Source organism: Moschus berezovskii, chromosome 28 (assembly GCF_049115385.1).
Source record: "Moschus berezovskii isolate FMDL1 chromosome 28, NW_MosBer_1.0, whole genome shotgun sequence".
Classification (NCBI taxonomy): Eukaryota; Metazoa; Chordata; class Mammalia; order Artiodactyla; family Moschidae; genus Moschus; species Moschus berezovskii.
This window is the reverse complement of record NC_142487.1, coordinates 14,345,722-14,359,895: the sequence shown is the minus strand read 5'-3', so window position 1 is coordinate 14,359,895 and position 14,174 is coordinate 14,345,722. Positions and strand designations below refer to the sequence as shown.

Below are 14,174 nucleotides of genomic sequence, written 5' to 3'. Positions count from 1 at the left end.
AAAGGAAATCAACTCTGAATATTCATTGGAAGGACTGCTGCTGAAGCTCCAAATACTCTGGCCACCTGATGGGAAGATCCGGCTCATTGGAAAAGACCACGATGCTGGGAAAGACTGAAGGCAAAAAGAGAAGGGGATGATAGACGATGAGATGGTTAGATAGCATCACCGACTCAATGGACATGAATTTGAGCAAACACGGGGAGACAGTGGAGGACAGATGAGCCTGGCATGCTAGTCCATGGGGTCACAAAGAGTTAGAAATGACTTAGTAACGGAACAACCACCACCATTTACAGATATGCAGGCGTATACCAGGCACCTTAACGATCAGTCCAGTTAATCTTCTTTACACTGGTAAAGGCAAGTATCATCTTTCTCCTTCACACAAGAGGAAACTGAAACGCCCACCTGGAAGGGCATCAAAGCATAGATTTAGGCTGACTGGTCCTAGTTATCTAAAGGTCAAAAGAAGGCTGACATGCACTCTCCCCAGGCTCCTTTAGGCCAACGTGGGTGAGGTGTGCAAGCACTCCGGGGATCTAGACCCAGTGCAGCTTAGTGGAAGTGCCGGCGATAGGGACGCGACCTCACTCGGGAGAGTAAGCCGGTCGCCCAGGACCAAGTAAGCCTTGCCAACGCTGTGGCAAGTGGGGCGGAGCCAGGCGGCCCTGCGCGCGGGCTAGGGGGTGGGGCCTGAGTGAAGGGGGCGTGGCTATAATCCTCCTGCGAAAAGGCCTCCCGAAGTGGTTTGTCCGAAGTTGCGGCCCGTAGAGGCTCCGAGTTGCCGCCCCTCTCCGGGAGTGGTGGAGATTCGATCACGTGACAGTCGGAGGCCGGAAGTCGGCAGGTTGTGGAACGCTCAGGGTTTTGACAAAAACAAGCGGTGACTGAGCCATTGCAGGGTCTATGGCTGAGGCAGTGAGGCCCCCGCGCCGGGCCAAGGCCAAGGGCAGCCGGACTAAAACCAAGGTGAGGGAAACTCGCCCATCCCACTCTGCCCAGGCCCTGGCAGTTGCGTGCTGTCTCCTTTTTCCTCTCTTCGGCCTCTCCAGCCCACTCTGCCCGTCCCCCGAGCCCCTCTCAGCCTCTGCTCCCTCCGTCCCATATTTGATCCCTCTGCCCACTGACGCCAGACCTGTTCCTCTGTTCCTTCTTCACGTCCTCCTGCCAGACTTTGTCAGGAGCCTGTTTTTTCTTTTTCGTCCTGTGATCTCTCTAGGCGCTTGGTTTTCTGCTGCGTTCTTGACTTCCCGCACCTAGGTCTGGATTTCCGTTGGGAAGCAAATTTTGTCTTCCCAGGCTCAGCTTTGACTGACTTTCACCTTTTTAACTTGTGAACATTTTGAGCCTCTCTCCGCATTAAAAGAAAAGGGACAGCTCTTCCATGAATGTATCCTCCAGTAGATCTTTACGGTGGGAGACAAAGTAGACTGTAGTGATGTGGCTTTTCAGTTTAAAAATTCAAGATGACAGTGGCGCTGCTGTTGTTTATTTCTCATTATCCTGGCTGTTTGTGATGGGGCATGAATGACCAGAAGTGAAATCAGAGAGGGATTCACACAACAGGGACGGGTTTGAATTTTCTGGGTTTCCTGGGTTATACTAACGTGTGGTATTAGTGTGGTTTTAAAGTTGATCTTGTTTTTAGGTGCAGTCTGGGTTTTCATTTTGTTCCCATATGTTTTCTGAAATGACGTTTGTTTTACAGTGAACAGAAGAAATGCTGTGCGAGAATAACTGGACATAGATAATTTCGGCTTACCTGAAACTGAATTTATATTAAGGAAATAATGAGAATAGTATTAAAACGACAGAATATTGCCTTTTCTACAAGTAGGTGATGTCTACAAGTGCAGGTGTGACTTAAAAATAATACCAAAATAGGAATTTCTTATGAGAACAAGATTTTAACAGGAGATTGGTGTTCAGAGATACCATATTTAATAAGCTGTAAATGATTTTATGCACATCAGTGTTCTCAGGTCTGTGAGGAGTAATTCTTTGGGGAGAAAGCCATTTTGTTACCTAATTCCAGAAAAATTTTTAAGAGAAATAATTTTGCATTGTATTGAGCTATCTAAATGGATGAGGAAGTAAAAGGCCATCCATCAGCCATTCAGCATACAGTCCCTGAACCTAGAATTCAGTAGTGTATAAGATGTAAACATCAATCTACAAAGAGGTGAATCTTAATTCTCAATCTATAGCTTTTTTCAGAATGAATGGTGAAACTAAAGCCTAGATAACGTAAGTGATAAGCCGTAAGTCATACAGTTAGTAAGAGAACTCAAGTTAAAATCGGACATCTTAATTCTCAATCCAGTAGCTTAGTAATTGTTCCACATATCTATATGTATCTGTGAAAGTCAGCTCAGTTGTGTCTGACTCTTTGCGACCCCATGGACTTGTAGCCTGGCAGGCTCCTCTGTCTATGGAATTCTCCAGGCAGGATACAGGAGTGGGTAGCCATTCCCTTCTCCAGGGGATCTTCCCAATCCAGGGATCGAACCCAGGTCTCCCGCATTGCAGGCAGATTCTTTACTGTCTGAATCATCAGGGAAGCCCATATGTATCTACAGATACGATGTTATAAATACTTAAAAATAATTAGTAAGAGAATTCTCTGTCAAGTTCTTTTGTTTAGAAAGGGTTTCTAAAATAGAGATTAAAAACCAAGCTTTTAAATCCATCATGAAAAGTCATTTGCTCGTTTTATATTGGCATATTGTGGGCAACTTCCCTACAGAAGTTGGGCTTCCCTTGTGGCTCAACTGGTAAAGAATCCGCCTGCAGTGCGGGAGACCTGGGTTTGATCCCTGGGTTGGGAAGATCCCCTGGAGAAGGGAAAGCCTATCCACTCCAGTATTCTGACGTAGAGAATTCCGTAGACTGTACGGGGTTGCAAAGGGTCAGACAAGACTGAGCAACTTTCACTTTACTTCTCTACAGAAGAAGAAATTTATTTTATTATCTTTTAATGTTTATGAGGAAAACTTCATTCCAGAGGTATTTGTCCAAAACCAAAAATCCTTGACATGCTTTTAGCCAAATCTATTCAGTCATTGAATTTTGCCAATTATATTTTGTAATTGATCTCTTGATTCTGCCCATTTCTCTTCCATCCTAGCTAAGTCCACCATCCTTCAAAGATGATTTCTCGGATTTTTGCTAAAATGGCCTTTCCAAATTTATTCTTGCTTCCCATTCTCTCAACTAAAGCTGGACTGATATTTTTATTAACCAAACCTCAAAATTATCGTTCTTCTCCTTAAAACCTTTCGAAGATTTCTTATCATCCAGAGGCTAAGACTCTAAAGTCCTTAGTATGGACTCAAGGCCCTGATTAGTCTGGATTCTGTCTTTCTCTTCAACCTCAGGTCTTCACTACTATCTCTTTTGACTCTCAGGCATACATGTCCTTTCCTGCTTTGGGCTTCCCTTGTGGCTCAGCTGGTAAAGAATCCACCTGCAATGTGGGAGACCTGGGTTCGATCCCTGGGTTGGGAAGATCCTCTGAAGAAGGGAAAGGCCACCCACTCCAGTATTCTGGCCTAGAGGATTCCATGGACTGTATAGTCCATGGGGTCTCAAAGAGTAGGACACGACTGAGTGACTTTCATTTTTCCTGCTTTAGGGCTTTTGCTCATACTGTTTCCTGTGCCCTGACACCTCTTCCAGTCCCTCTTCACCTGCTCATTCATGAGGTCTCTGCTTAAATAGTTCTTCCCTCTTTACCCACAGAATCCCCCCACCCAGGAGTGCTTTGCACCTCTCTTTGTCACTTGTCTCACTTGTACTTACTTTGTTAACATCTCTCTTCTTCCTTAGACTGTGAACTCAGTGAGGGAGGGACCTGTCTTTTTCCCAGTACCCTTCACAGCCCTTGTAGGCACATGATAATGGTTGTTGAATGAAGGAAAAAATACCAGTATTGAATATTATTTCCAAGCTTTGTGGCTCAGAAGAATTTACTCTGGGAAATTTCCTCTCGCTAGTGTGAGAAAACAAATGGGAAAAAGTCCACGATACCAGTAAGGCCCTCATGCTTGTCAGTCTAGAAAATGAATTCTTCTTTTAGAGTAAACAGATTATTTCTTAGTGCTGGTTATGGTATGGCTATGATCCTGAAGCCCAACGTTAATGAAGTCCTTTACCATTGTGGTATAATTTGGTGACTATTTATGGAACCATATAAAGTAGTTCTAAGGGGGTGGTTCAGGAAGTGAGTAGTGTCATGTGCTTTTGCCTTTAGATAGTTTGAGTGGCTTCTGACCCAGCAGCTGACCTATATTTCTTAATGTTAATCATCTGGAAGGTGACCTCACTTTGTTAGTTTGTGGTTATCTGGTGCTTGTCACTTGGTACTACACGGGAGATAGTCCTGACAAGTTCCACCTTGACTTCATTGATCTTGGTAGGTTGAGAACAGTAGATTTCCTTTATTTATTATTTATGGTTGCACTGGGTCTTTGTTTCTGTGCTTGAGCTTTCTCTAGTTGAAGCTGCTGCTGCTGCTAAGTCACTTCAGTCGTGTCCGACTCTGTGTGACCCCATAGACGGCAGCCCACCAGGCTCCCCCTTCCCTGGGATTCTCCAGGCAAGAACACTGGAGTGGGTTGCCATTTCCTTCTCCAATGTGTGAAAGTGAAAAGTGAAAGTGAAGTCGCTCAGTTGTGTCCGACTCGTACCGACCCCATGGACTATAGCCTACCAGGCTCCTCCGTCCATGGGATTTTCCAGGCAAGAGTACTGGAGTGGCTTGCCATTGCCTTCTCCGCTAGTTGCAGCAAGAGGGGGCTATTCTTTGTCGACTGCAGTGACTTCTCTTGTGAGGCATGGGCTCTAGGTACACAGGCTTCAGTAGTGGTGGTGCTGAGGCTTAGTTGCTCTGCAGCATGTGGGATCTTCCTGGAAAACCAGGCATCCAACCCATGTACCCTGCATTGGCAGGTGGTTTCTTAATCCCTGGACAACCAGGGAAGATTTTTAGATTGAACTTCCTTTGCAGAAGCAGTATATTTTATAGTCATGGAAAGTATTTTTAAAGTTAGTATTAAATTCTGAATGCTGGCAACTCATTAATAGTAACAACATATTGTAATTGCTAAGGACGGACTGAGATGTGTCCCAGAAAACTGATACCAGAAACAGAGACCTTTGCAGTCCCCATCCTCTCTTACTCCTTGGCCTAGATGATTTCTCCCTCTTAGTCCCTCCCTCCCATGAGTGATTATAGAAGTGAAATTGGGGGGGGTGCTCTATATTGTTGAGCTCCTTTTGTGCCTCCTAAGACCCATATTTTGTTTTTGCTGAATAAACTACTCGCTGGTCACCCAGTGTGTCCAGAAATTCTTCTAAGCATTCAGGGTGTAAGTGAGAGTGATAGTCGCTCAGTTGTGTCTGACTCTTTGCGACCCCATGGACTGTAGCCTGCCAGGCTCCTCTTTCCATGGAATTCTCCAGGCAAGAATACTGGAGTGGGTATCCGTTCCCTTCTCCAGGGGATCTGCCTGACCCATGGATTGAACCTGGGTCTCTTGCATTGCAGATAGATTCTTTACCATGTGGGGCTTCCCTGGTGGCTCAGAGGTTAAATCGTCTGCCTGCAATGCTGAGGACCTGGGTTCGATCCCTGGGTCGGGAAGATCCCCTGGAGAAGGAAATGGCAACCCACTCCAGTATTCTTGCCTGGAGAATCCCATGGATGGAGGAGCCTGGTGGGCTACAGTCCACGGGGTCACAAAGAGTCGGACACGACTGAGCGACTTCACTTTCTTTACCATATGAGCCAACAGAAAAACCTGAGATGTAAATAGGGGGAAGAAAAGAAGAACCTGGCCTTAATGTAGCTTGTGTTCTTGAAGCAGAAGACAAAACAGAAAACTATAAATAAATAAGTAAATCACGTATTAGAAGATAACAAGGGCTACAGAAAAAGAAAAATGAACTGAATAAGGAGTTGAATACTGATGAGAGATTAGGATGGGTTGTGATTTTTAATAGGCTGTCAAGGTAGTCCTTGTTGAAGATGAAATTTAAGTAAGGACAGGAAAGAGATGAGGAAGTTAGCCATGTGGATCTTGGGAACAGTTCGGGCAAATGCCTTAAGGCAGTGGCATGTCTTTGCTGTCTTGGGGACTGCAAGGAGGCAGTGTGGTTAGGGTAAGTGAGAGGCAGAGTGAGTGAGGGGAGAGTAGTTGGGATGACGTCAGAAAGGTGACACAGAGCTAGGTCATTGTAAAAATGGCCTACACTTGTATGGCCTTTCACTTGTACTTTGAGTGAAATATGCAGGTATCTCAGGGTTTGAGGGAATGGCAAGCCACTCCAGTGTTCTTGCCTGGAGAACCCCACGGACAGAGAAGCCCGGCAGGCTGCAGTTGGTGGGGTTGCTAAGAGTCGGACACGACTGAGCGACTAACACACACACACACAGACACACACACACACACACAGTTTCAAGCAGAGGAGTGATATAACTGAAGTCATTTTAAAGGGTCACTGTGCTTGCTTTGATGAGAACAGTCTGTAAGGGAGCAAGAGGAAGAGTAGAGAGACCATCTAAGAGATTTTTGCTGTGATCCAGGCAGGAGGTGATGGTGTCTTGGCCCGGAGTTTTAAAGTGTAAGTGATGTGAAAGGTTTGAAATCTGGGGGTTTCTGAATATCTAGCTAAGAAGATTTGTTGGTGGTGTGGATGTGGAATGTGAGAAAACAGTCAAGGATGACTCTGAGATGGAGGAGGTAGTGAGTAGAATAGCTGTTGGGGGCAGATGAGGAATTCAGTTTTGGACATGTTACTTTTGAAGTAAGTGTCTGTTAGACCTCCAGTTGGGTTGGATCTGTGAATCTAGAGTATGGGAGAGATTTCCAGGCTGGAACTCTCTTTTACGAGCTATTGACAACTGGAGTCCGAGTTAAGTTACCTTAGGAGTGAGTGTAGTGTAAACAGATGACAAGAGTTTCAAGGGCACTCCAATTTTAAGAGCTCGGGGAGAGGTGGAGAAACCAACAAAGGAGTATGATGTGAGGTAGTGTGTGTTCCCAGTGCCCTTAACTGAATGTGGGATTCTAGAAGTTGAGAGACTCATGTGTATGAGAAGAGGAGGAAGAGATCAAGCATGGAAAGTGCCGTGGATCCATGAAGTGAGATTGGTAAGAGCAACATGAAAGAAATGGCAGCCGAGAGATGTTGTATTCATAGCAAAATGTGCAACCCCCATCTTTCTCCTTGTTATTTGTAAAGCGTTCTTGTACATCCCAAGGAGAACGGGTCAAATTGCCCTGAGAGCTCTTGATCTTATAGTTGGACCCGTGTGTCCAAGCCCTTTTTATGTCTTCTGTGCCAGGCATTGTGCTAAGTACTGTGGATATAGACGTTCATGATAAACTGTGCCTGCATTTAAAGTGATCCCATAGAAGTTTTCTATGTAATGTGTAAAATTGAACCTTTATCATTTATGAAGTAGCTCATCAGTAGTTTGAAGGATAGAAAGAGGTTGTATTTTTTTATTCTTTTTTAAACTTATTACAGTTTAAAGCAGAAGAACTGCAAGTGATGTATGGAAATTTTCCATTTGTTTTCCAGAACTTAATCAGGTCATTTTTTTTTCCTGATTACAGAAGTGCTCATTGCTTAAAAAAAGTATGTATCTGCGAGTCTATGCACAGAGATATAAATGTATAACACAGACATGAAATGCCCCAAATTCTGTTTCTTGGAGATAACTTTGTAGCAGTTTGTTATATTCTTGAGGATTTTCCCCCTACACATATGCCAACACTCCAAGACATATTTACTACAATATATGGTTAAGTATTGGAGTAGGAAATGGCAACCCACTCCAGTATTTTTGCCTGGAAAATTCCGTGGACAGATGAGCCTGGTGGGCTGCAATCCATGGTATCACAAAGAGTTGGACATATCTATGCATGCACCCATCCACACACATGGTTAAGTGTATATATTTTTTCTATGTTCCATTTGTATATAACTTCTTAATTTCTCCTGTGGAATTATTTTAAAATTGATTCTCTACCTATATCTAACTTAGAGATCAAAATAAAGAAATATAGATTCTTTCTAATCTCTAGGCCATTTTCAGTTTTAAGAAACATGTCTTTTGGTTAAAATAAAATTAAGCTCTAAGTTTTTATGGATAACTTGATACATGTGGAGTTCTGTTTGAATTTTATTTTATGATCTGTATGATTGTTATATATGCAACATGTTCTGGTTAACTCAAGTAGGCAAAGTAATCATTGGCTTTCTTTTTTATTTTTAAGTGAAATGTGTTTTAAGTGTAAGACTATGTTCAGGTTTTGGCAATAAAAGTTCAGTTTCCTCTGGATTCATTGGCTAATCCCTTTGCTTTCTGAGAGGCATATAAAAATAAACTTCTGAATGTGCTAGAGCACATGGTAAGTGTAAATATTTGTTGGATAATTTGTTCATTTTAGGATTCAAGTACTTAGGAGCTCAGCATGCGGTTGGTACTCAATAAATTCTTGTGAATTATGAGTTATCATTATTGTTTCAATAAATATATGTTGAACAAAGTGTCGAAAATCAGAGGCAGATCAGATCCAAAAAGGTTAAGATATAGTCCCTGGTCTGAAGAAACTTGCGGTCTGTTTGGGGTACACACTGTGAAGATAAACAACCATGTGTGGTGGCTTGTGACCAGGACTGGATGGTGGGTACATGCTGCAGAGTTTGGAGTAAAACATGTGTGGTGGAAGGCTTGCTGTGCTCATTGACAGTTTTGTCTTTAGGAAGGATCATAACTGAGTCATCAAAGGCCCTGAGCACCAGAGTTAAGAGGCAGTCTTTAATTAAGTGGAGAGCCATGATTGTTTTGTGGTGTTAGGGGTTGGTTGTTTTAAGGAGACCAATCTTATAATGGTGTTTGGGTGAATTGATGGTGGGGCAGAGGCTGAACCCTTGGGACCTTTCAGGACCTGTTCCTCTGTTCTGTGCTTTGGAGAAGTGAACTGAGCCGTTGGGAGCTCACCACCGCTTAGAGGCCCTGGCGTTGGTGGTGATCACAGTGTATGCACCCAGAGATCCTGTCCTATCCAGGGGTCTGTGAGGGGCAGGGGCAGACCTTTGCCACCCTCTCAAACAATCGTGCCTCTTACAGTTGTTCATCCTTCCCTCCCTCCTGCCTTCTGTGATGTGTCCAATCCGTTCTTTGAATCAAATGACCAGCTTCTTCTCTCTCCTATCCCCTACCTCCTTCCCTGGAGCAACTCCAGGGTAATTCCTTCTTGGACCTAACTTCTGTAAGAACACAGGTGGAGAATTAAAGCACTGAGTTATCCTCTCAAGAGAAATAAAGCCCAAAGGCATGTGTTCCTCCCTGGGAGGGTTCAGAGGTTTTTAAAAAATTCTTTGATGATCTAACCACAGTATCCATTGTTCTGGTTTCGATTCTTCCCATGAAGGTAGATCTGGTGGAAATGAACTTGCAGGTCTGTTAGTAGCAACTGGAGACTTCATTTTGTTCAGCTGAGGGGAAGAATTTGAAATTGCAAGGGCAGTGGTGGAGTAGAAAAAGAGGAAGTGGTTTGGTGGGGTCAGAGGTGGGCAGCACGGGACAAAGGGAAGTTAAAAATTACCTGAAGGACAGGCTGGAGAGGAAGCCTGAGGTGGCCATGGGTTGAGGGAAGTGTGTTTGTTTGCTGTGCCCCGATCACATGGCCCGTCTGGGCCTACTTCCAGCTTCCTAGCCTCTTTTCCAGTTAGCATGTAACACCCCCAAAGGTCTCTTACCGTTTAAGCAAAGAGAACTAAAATTTTCTCCCTCTATTCTACATTCCAGTCTCTACTTCCTTACTTTTCACTTATTTCTCAACTCTTTTAAGTTTTTAAAATCTTTCATCTTTTCTTCTGGCAACTTGATTGAGATATAATTCACACAGTGTACTTATTTAAAGTGTATAATTCAATGGTTTGGGGTAAATCACAGGGGACGACGGGTCACCATCACCACGGTCAGGAATGCCACTCTCTTTTCTGTAGAGGAAGCATTGTGTTACCATCCCACAAGCAGTATGTGAGGGTACTAATTTTTCTACATCCTTCTCAACATTTATTATTGTCTGACTTTAGTCATCTTAGTGGGTGTGATGTATTACCTCATTGTGATTTTGATTGCATTTCTGTAATGACGAATAGTGTTGTGCATGTTTTTATATGCTGTTTGTATTATCTTTGGAGAAATGTCTGTTTGGCTCCTTTGCTTGTTTTTAAATTGGGTTGTTCATCTTTTTATTATTGATTAACACATGTCTACTTTTTAAAAATTCTGGATATAAGCCCCTGATAAGATAATGGATTTGAAGATATTTTCTTACAGTCTGTGGAGTTGTCTTTTCATTGTCTTCATATTTTCAAATTTTGAAAGTTTTTATGGTGTCCAGTTTATCTGCTTTTGTCTTTTGTTGTGTGCTTTTGGTGTCATGTCTAACTAGGCTTTGCGTAATCCAGGGTCATTAAGGTTTACCCCTATTTTTTTTTTTTTTGAAAAGTTTAAAAGTTTTAGCTCTTATATTGGGTCTGTGATCCTTCTTGATAATTTTTGTGTATGATATATAAGGTAAGGGTCTAATTTTATTCTTTGGATATCCGGTTGTTAGCACTGTTTATTGAAGGCTGTCCTTTCTTGGCATCCTTGTTGAAAATCAGTTGACTTTAAATGTATGAATAAGAGTTTGTTTCTGGATTTTCAGTTCTAATACACCGATCTATTTGTCTATCCATGAATTAGAACCACACTCTCTTTATTACTGTAGTTTTATAGTAGATTTTGAAATTGCGAAGTATGAGATTTCCAACTTCATTCTTTTTCAAGAATGTTTTGTCCATTCTGGGTTCTTTGTTTTTCCTTAAAAGGGTAAGTATCATCTTGTTATTCTCTGCAAAAATGTCAACTGGGATTTTGATAGAGGTTGTGTTGAATTTGTATATCAATTTTAGGAATATCGCCATATTAACAGCATTGTGATCTGATCCATGAATATGGAATGTTTTCCCTTACTAAATCTTTAATTCCTTTCAAATTTTTTTCTGTAGTTTTCAGAAGATAAATTTTACACTTCTTTTGTTAAACTTATCTATAAGTATTTTGTTCTGTTATAAATTAAATTGTTTTCTTAATTTCATTTCATTATTCTTCAACTCACTAAAGTATGGCCTCTATCCTGACCAGTACGCCAGTACTTCTTTACTGTGGTAACCATTGGCCTCCTCTCCTAGTCTTCTCTTTCTGACTTCTCAATCTGACAAACCTATTTTTTATATCTAGTGTGGTAAACATCATTGCAGTGTAATTGGATCCACTTTTTCATTTTCTTATAAATACTGACATAATGCTTTCCTGCTATTCATGATTTTAGGCATTTTGACAAAGAGCTCTGTATGCATTGTGTGGCTGTTTTCTGAATCTGATATCTGCGGTTCACAGTGTGGATTAGAGCCATTGTGGAGGGACACATTGCTTCTTGGATCACTACTATTTGTAAACATTTAATAGTTCATTACCAGCAAGCTGAGCTCAAATTGCATTTCACAAACATTCATCTTTTCTTCCTAATATTAGGTGCATGTGACTGTTTTACTTTTTTGGTTATTGTCAGCTTTTATTATTTTTTTTGCTGGACATTTGCAGGATAGCATAATCCATAATCAATGATTACTGTGTAACTATCATTTTGCCTTCCTTAAAATTTCATAGTGAAAGGGAAGTATTTGAGTGATTCTGTTCTTTTTTGGTTTCTTTGAATGTAACAGTTCAGTTCAGTTCAGTCGCTCAGTCGTGTCCGACTCTTTGCGACACCATGAATCACAGCATGCCAGGCCTCCCTGTCCATCACCAACTCCCAGAGCTCACTAAAACTCACCTCCATCGAGTCAGTGGTGCCATCCAGCCATCTCATTCTCTGTCGTCCCCTTCTCCTCCTGCCCCCAATCCCTCCCAGCATCAGAGTCTTTTCCAATGAGTCAACTCTTCGCATGAGGTGGCCAAAGTATTGGAGCTTCAGCTTTAGTATCAACAGTTTTATTTAAATAATAAATTTCTCCATATTTCTGCTTTTTTTATCCAGCCTTGTTTCCTATGTATTTAGTTTGTGTGATAATGCCAGAGATACTTCAGTTTGAAAAAACCATAATTTATTTTATCTTATTTTTTAAATGGTTAAGACTTTTTGATCTGGGGTTTTTTTCAAGTTAATTTTGGATATAATGAAAAGTTGCAAATAAAATACAGAGAGTTCCATACTGAACTTTCATCCAGAATCTTCTTTTATCTTCAGTTCAGTTCAGTCACTCAGTCGTGTCCGACTCTTTGTGACCCCATGAATCACAGCACACCAGGCCTCCCTGTCCATCACCAACTCCCAGAGTTCACTCAAACTCATGTCCACAGAGTCGGTGATGCCATCCAGCCATCTCATTCTCCGTCGTCCCCTTCTCCTCCCGCCCCCAACCTTTCCCAGCATCAGAGTCTTTTCCAGTGAGTCAACTCGTCGCATGAGGTGGCCAAAGTATTGCAGTTTCAGCTTTGGCATCAGTCCCTCCAATGAACATCCAGGATTGATCTCCTCTAGAATGGACTGGTTGGATCTCCTTGCAGTATAAGGGACTCTCAAGAGTCTTCTCCAACACCACAGTTCAAAAGCATCGATTCTTCGGCGGTCAGCCTTCTTCACAGTCCAACTCTCACATCCATACATGACCATGGGAAAAACCATTGCCTTGACTAGACGGACCTTGGTTGGCAAAGTAATGTCTCTGCTTTTTAATATACTATCAAGGTTGGTCATAACTTTCCTTCCAAGGAGCAAGCGTCTTTTAATTTCATGGCTGCAATCAGCATCTGCAGTGATTTTGGAGCCCAAAAAAACAAAGTCTGACACTGTTTCCACTGTTTTTCCATCTATTTCCCATGAAGTGATGGGACCAGATGCCATGATCTTTGTTTTCTGAATGTTGAGCTTCAAGCCAACCTTTTCACTCTCCTCTTTCACTTTCCTCAAGAGGCTTTTGAGTTCCTCTTCACTTTCTGCCATAAGGTTGGTGTCATTTGCATATCTGAGGTTATTGATATTTCTCCCAGCAATCTTGATTCCAGCTTGTGCTTCTTCCAGCCCAGCGTTCCTCATGATGTACTCTGCATATAAGTTAAATAAGCAGGGTGACAATATACAACCTTGACGTACTCCTTTTCCTATTTGGAACCAGTCTGTTGTTCCATGTACAGTGCTGACTGTTGCTTCCTGACCTGCATACAGGTTCCTCAAGAGGCAGGTCAGGTGGTCTGGTATTCCCATCTCCTTCAGAATGTTCCACAGTTTATTGTGATCCACACAGTCAAAGGCTTTGGCATAGTCAATGAAGCAGAAATAGATGTTTTTCTGGAACTCTCTTGCTTTCTCCATGATCCAGCGGATGTTGGCAATTTGATCTCTGGTTCCTCCGCCTTTTCTAAAACCTGCTTGAACATCTGGGAGTTCACGGTTCACGTATTGCTGAAGCCTGGCTTGGAGAATTTTGAGCATGACTTTACTAGCGTGTGAGATGAGTGCAATTGTGTGGTAGTTTGAGCATTCTTTGGCATTGCCTTTCTTTGGGATTGGAATGAAGACTGACCTTTTCCAGTCCTGTGGCCACTGCTGAGTTTTCCAAATTTGCTGGCATATTGAGTGCAGCACTTTCACAGCATTTTCTTTCAAGATTTGAAATAGCTTAACTGGAATTCCATCACCTCCACTAGCTTTGTTCGTAGTGATGCTTTCTAAGGCCCACTTGATGTAACTGTAAATTCTATACTCTAGGACATTTACTGCAGCCAAGAAATTGACGTTGGTACAATGCTATTAACTAAAATATGGAACTCCCTTGGATTTCAGCAGTTTCCTTGCTCAAGTCCTTTTCGTTTCAGTATCCGGTCCAGGGTCCTCCGTTGCGTTCACTTATTATGTCTCCATAGTTTTCTCCAGTCTTTTGAAAGTTCTGTAGTCTTGTCTTGTCTTTGATGATCATAACACTTAAGTTATTTTGTAGACGTTCCCTTAATTGGGGTTTTTGTCTGACATTTCCTCATGCTTAGATTCAGGTTATACAATATTAGAAAGGGTACAGAAGAGGCAGTCAGCCTTCTTAGACCA

General features: G+C 42.2%; 1 protein-coding gene across 3 annotated transcripts in view; it reads left to right on the top strand.

Annotated features, from left to right (window-relative positions):
- Positions 1-834: 834 nt before the first annotated feature.
- Positions 835-14,174, top strand: part of EPG5 (ectopic P-granules 5 autophagy tethering factor) — a 131,118-nt gene continuing 117,778 nt past the window's right edge. For all 3 annotated transcript variants that reach the window (XM_088833417.1, XM_055417280.2, XM_055417279.2), the window contains exon 1: positions 835-972. In XM_088833417.1, coding sequence (XP_088689543.1) covers positions 910-972 — 63 coding nt within the window. In that variant the 5' untranslated portion in view covers positions 835-909. The remainder of the gene's footprint in view (positions 973-14,174) is intronic.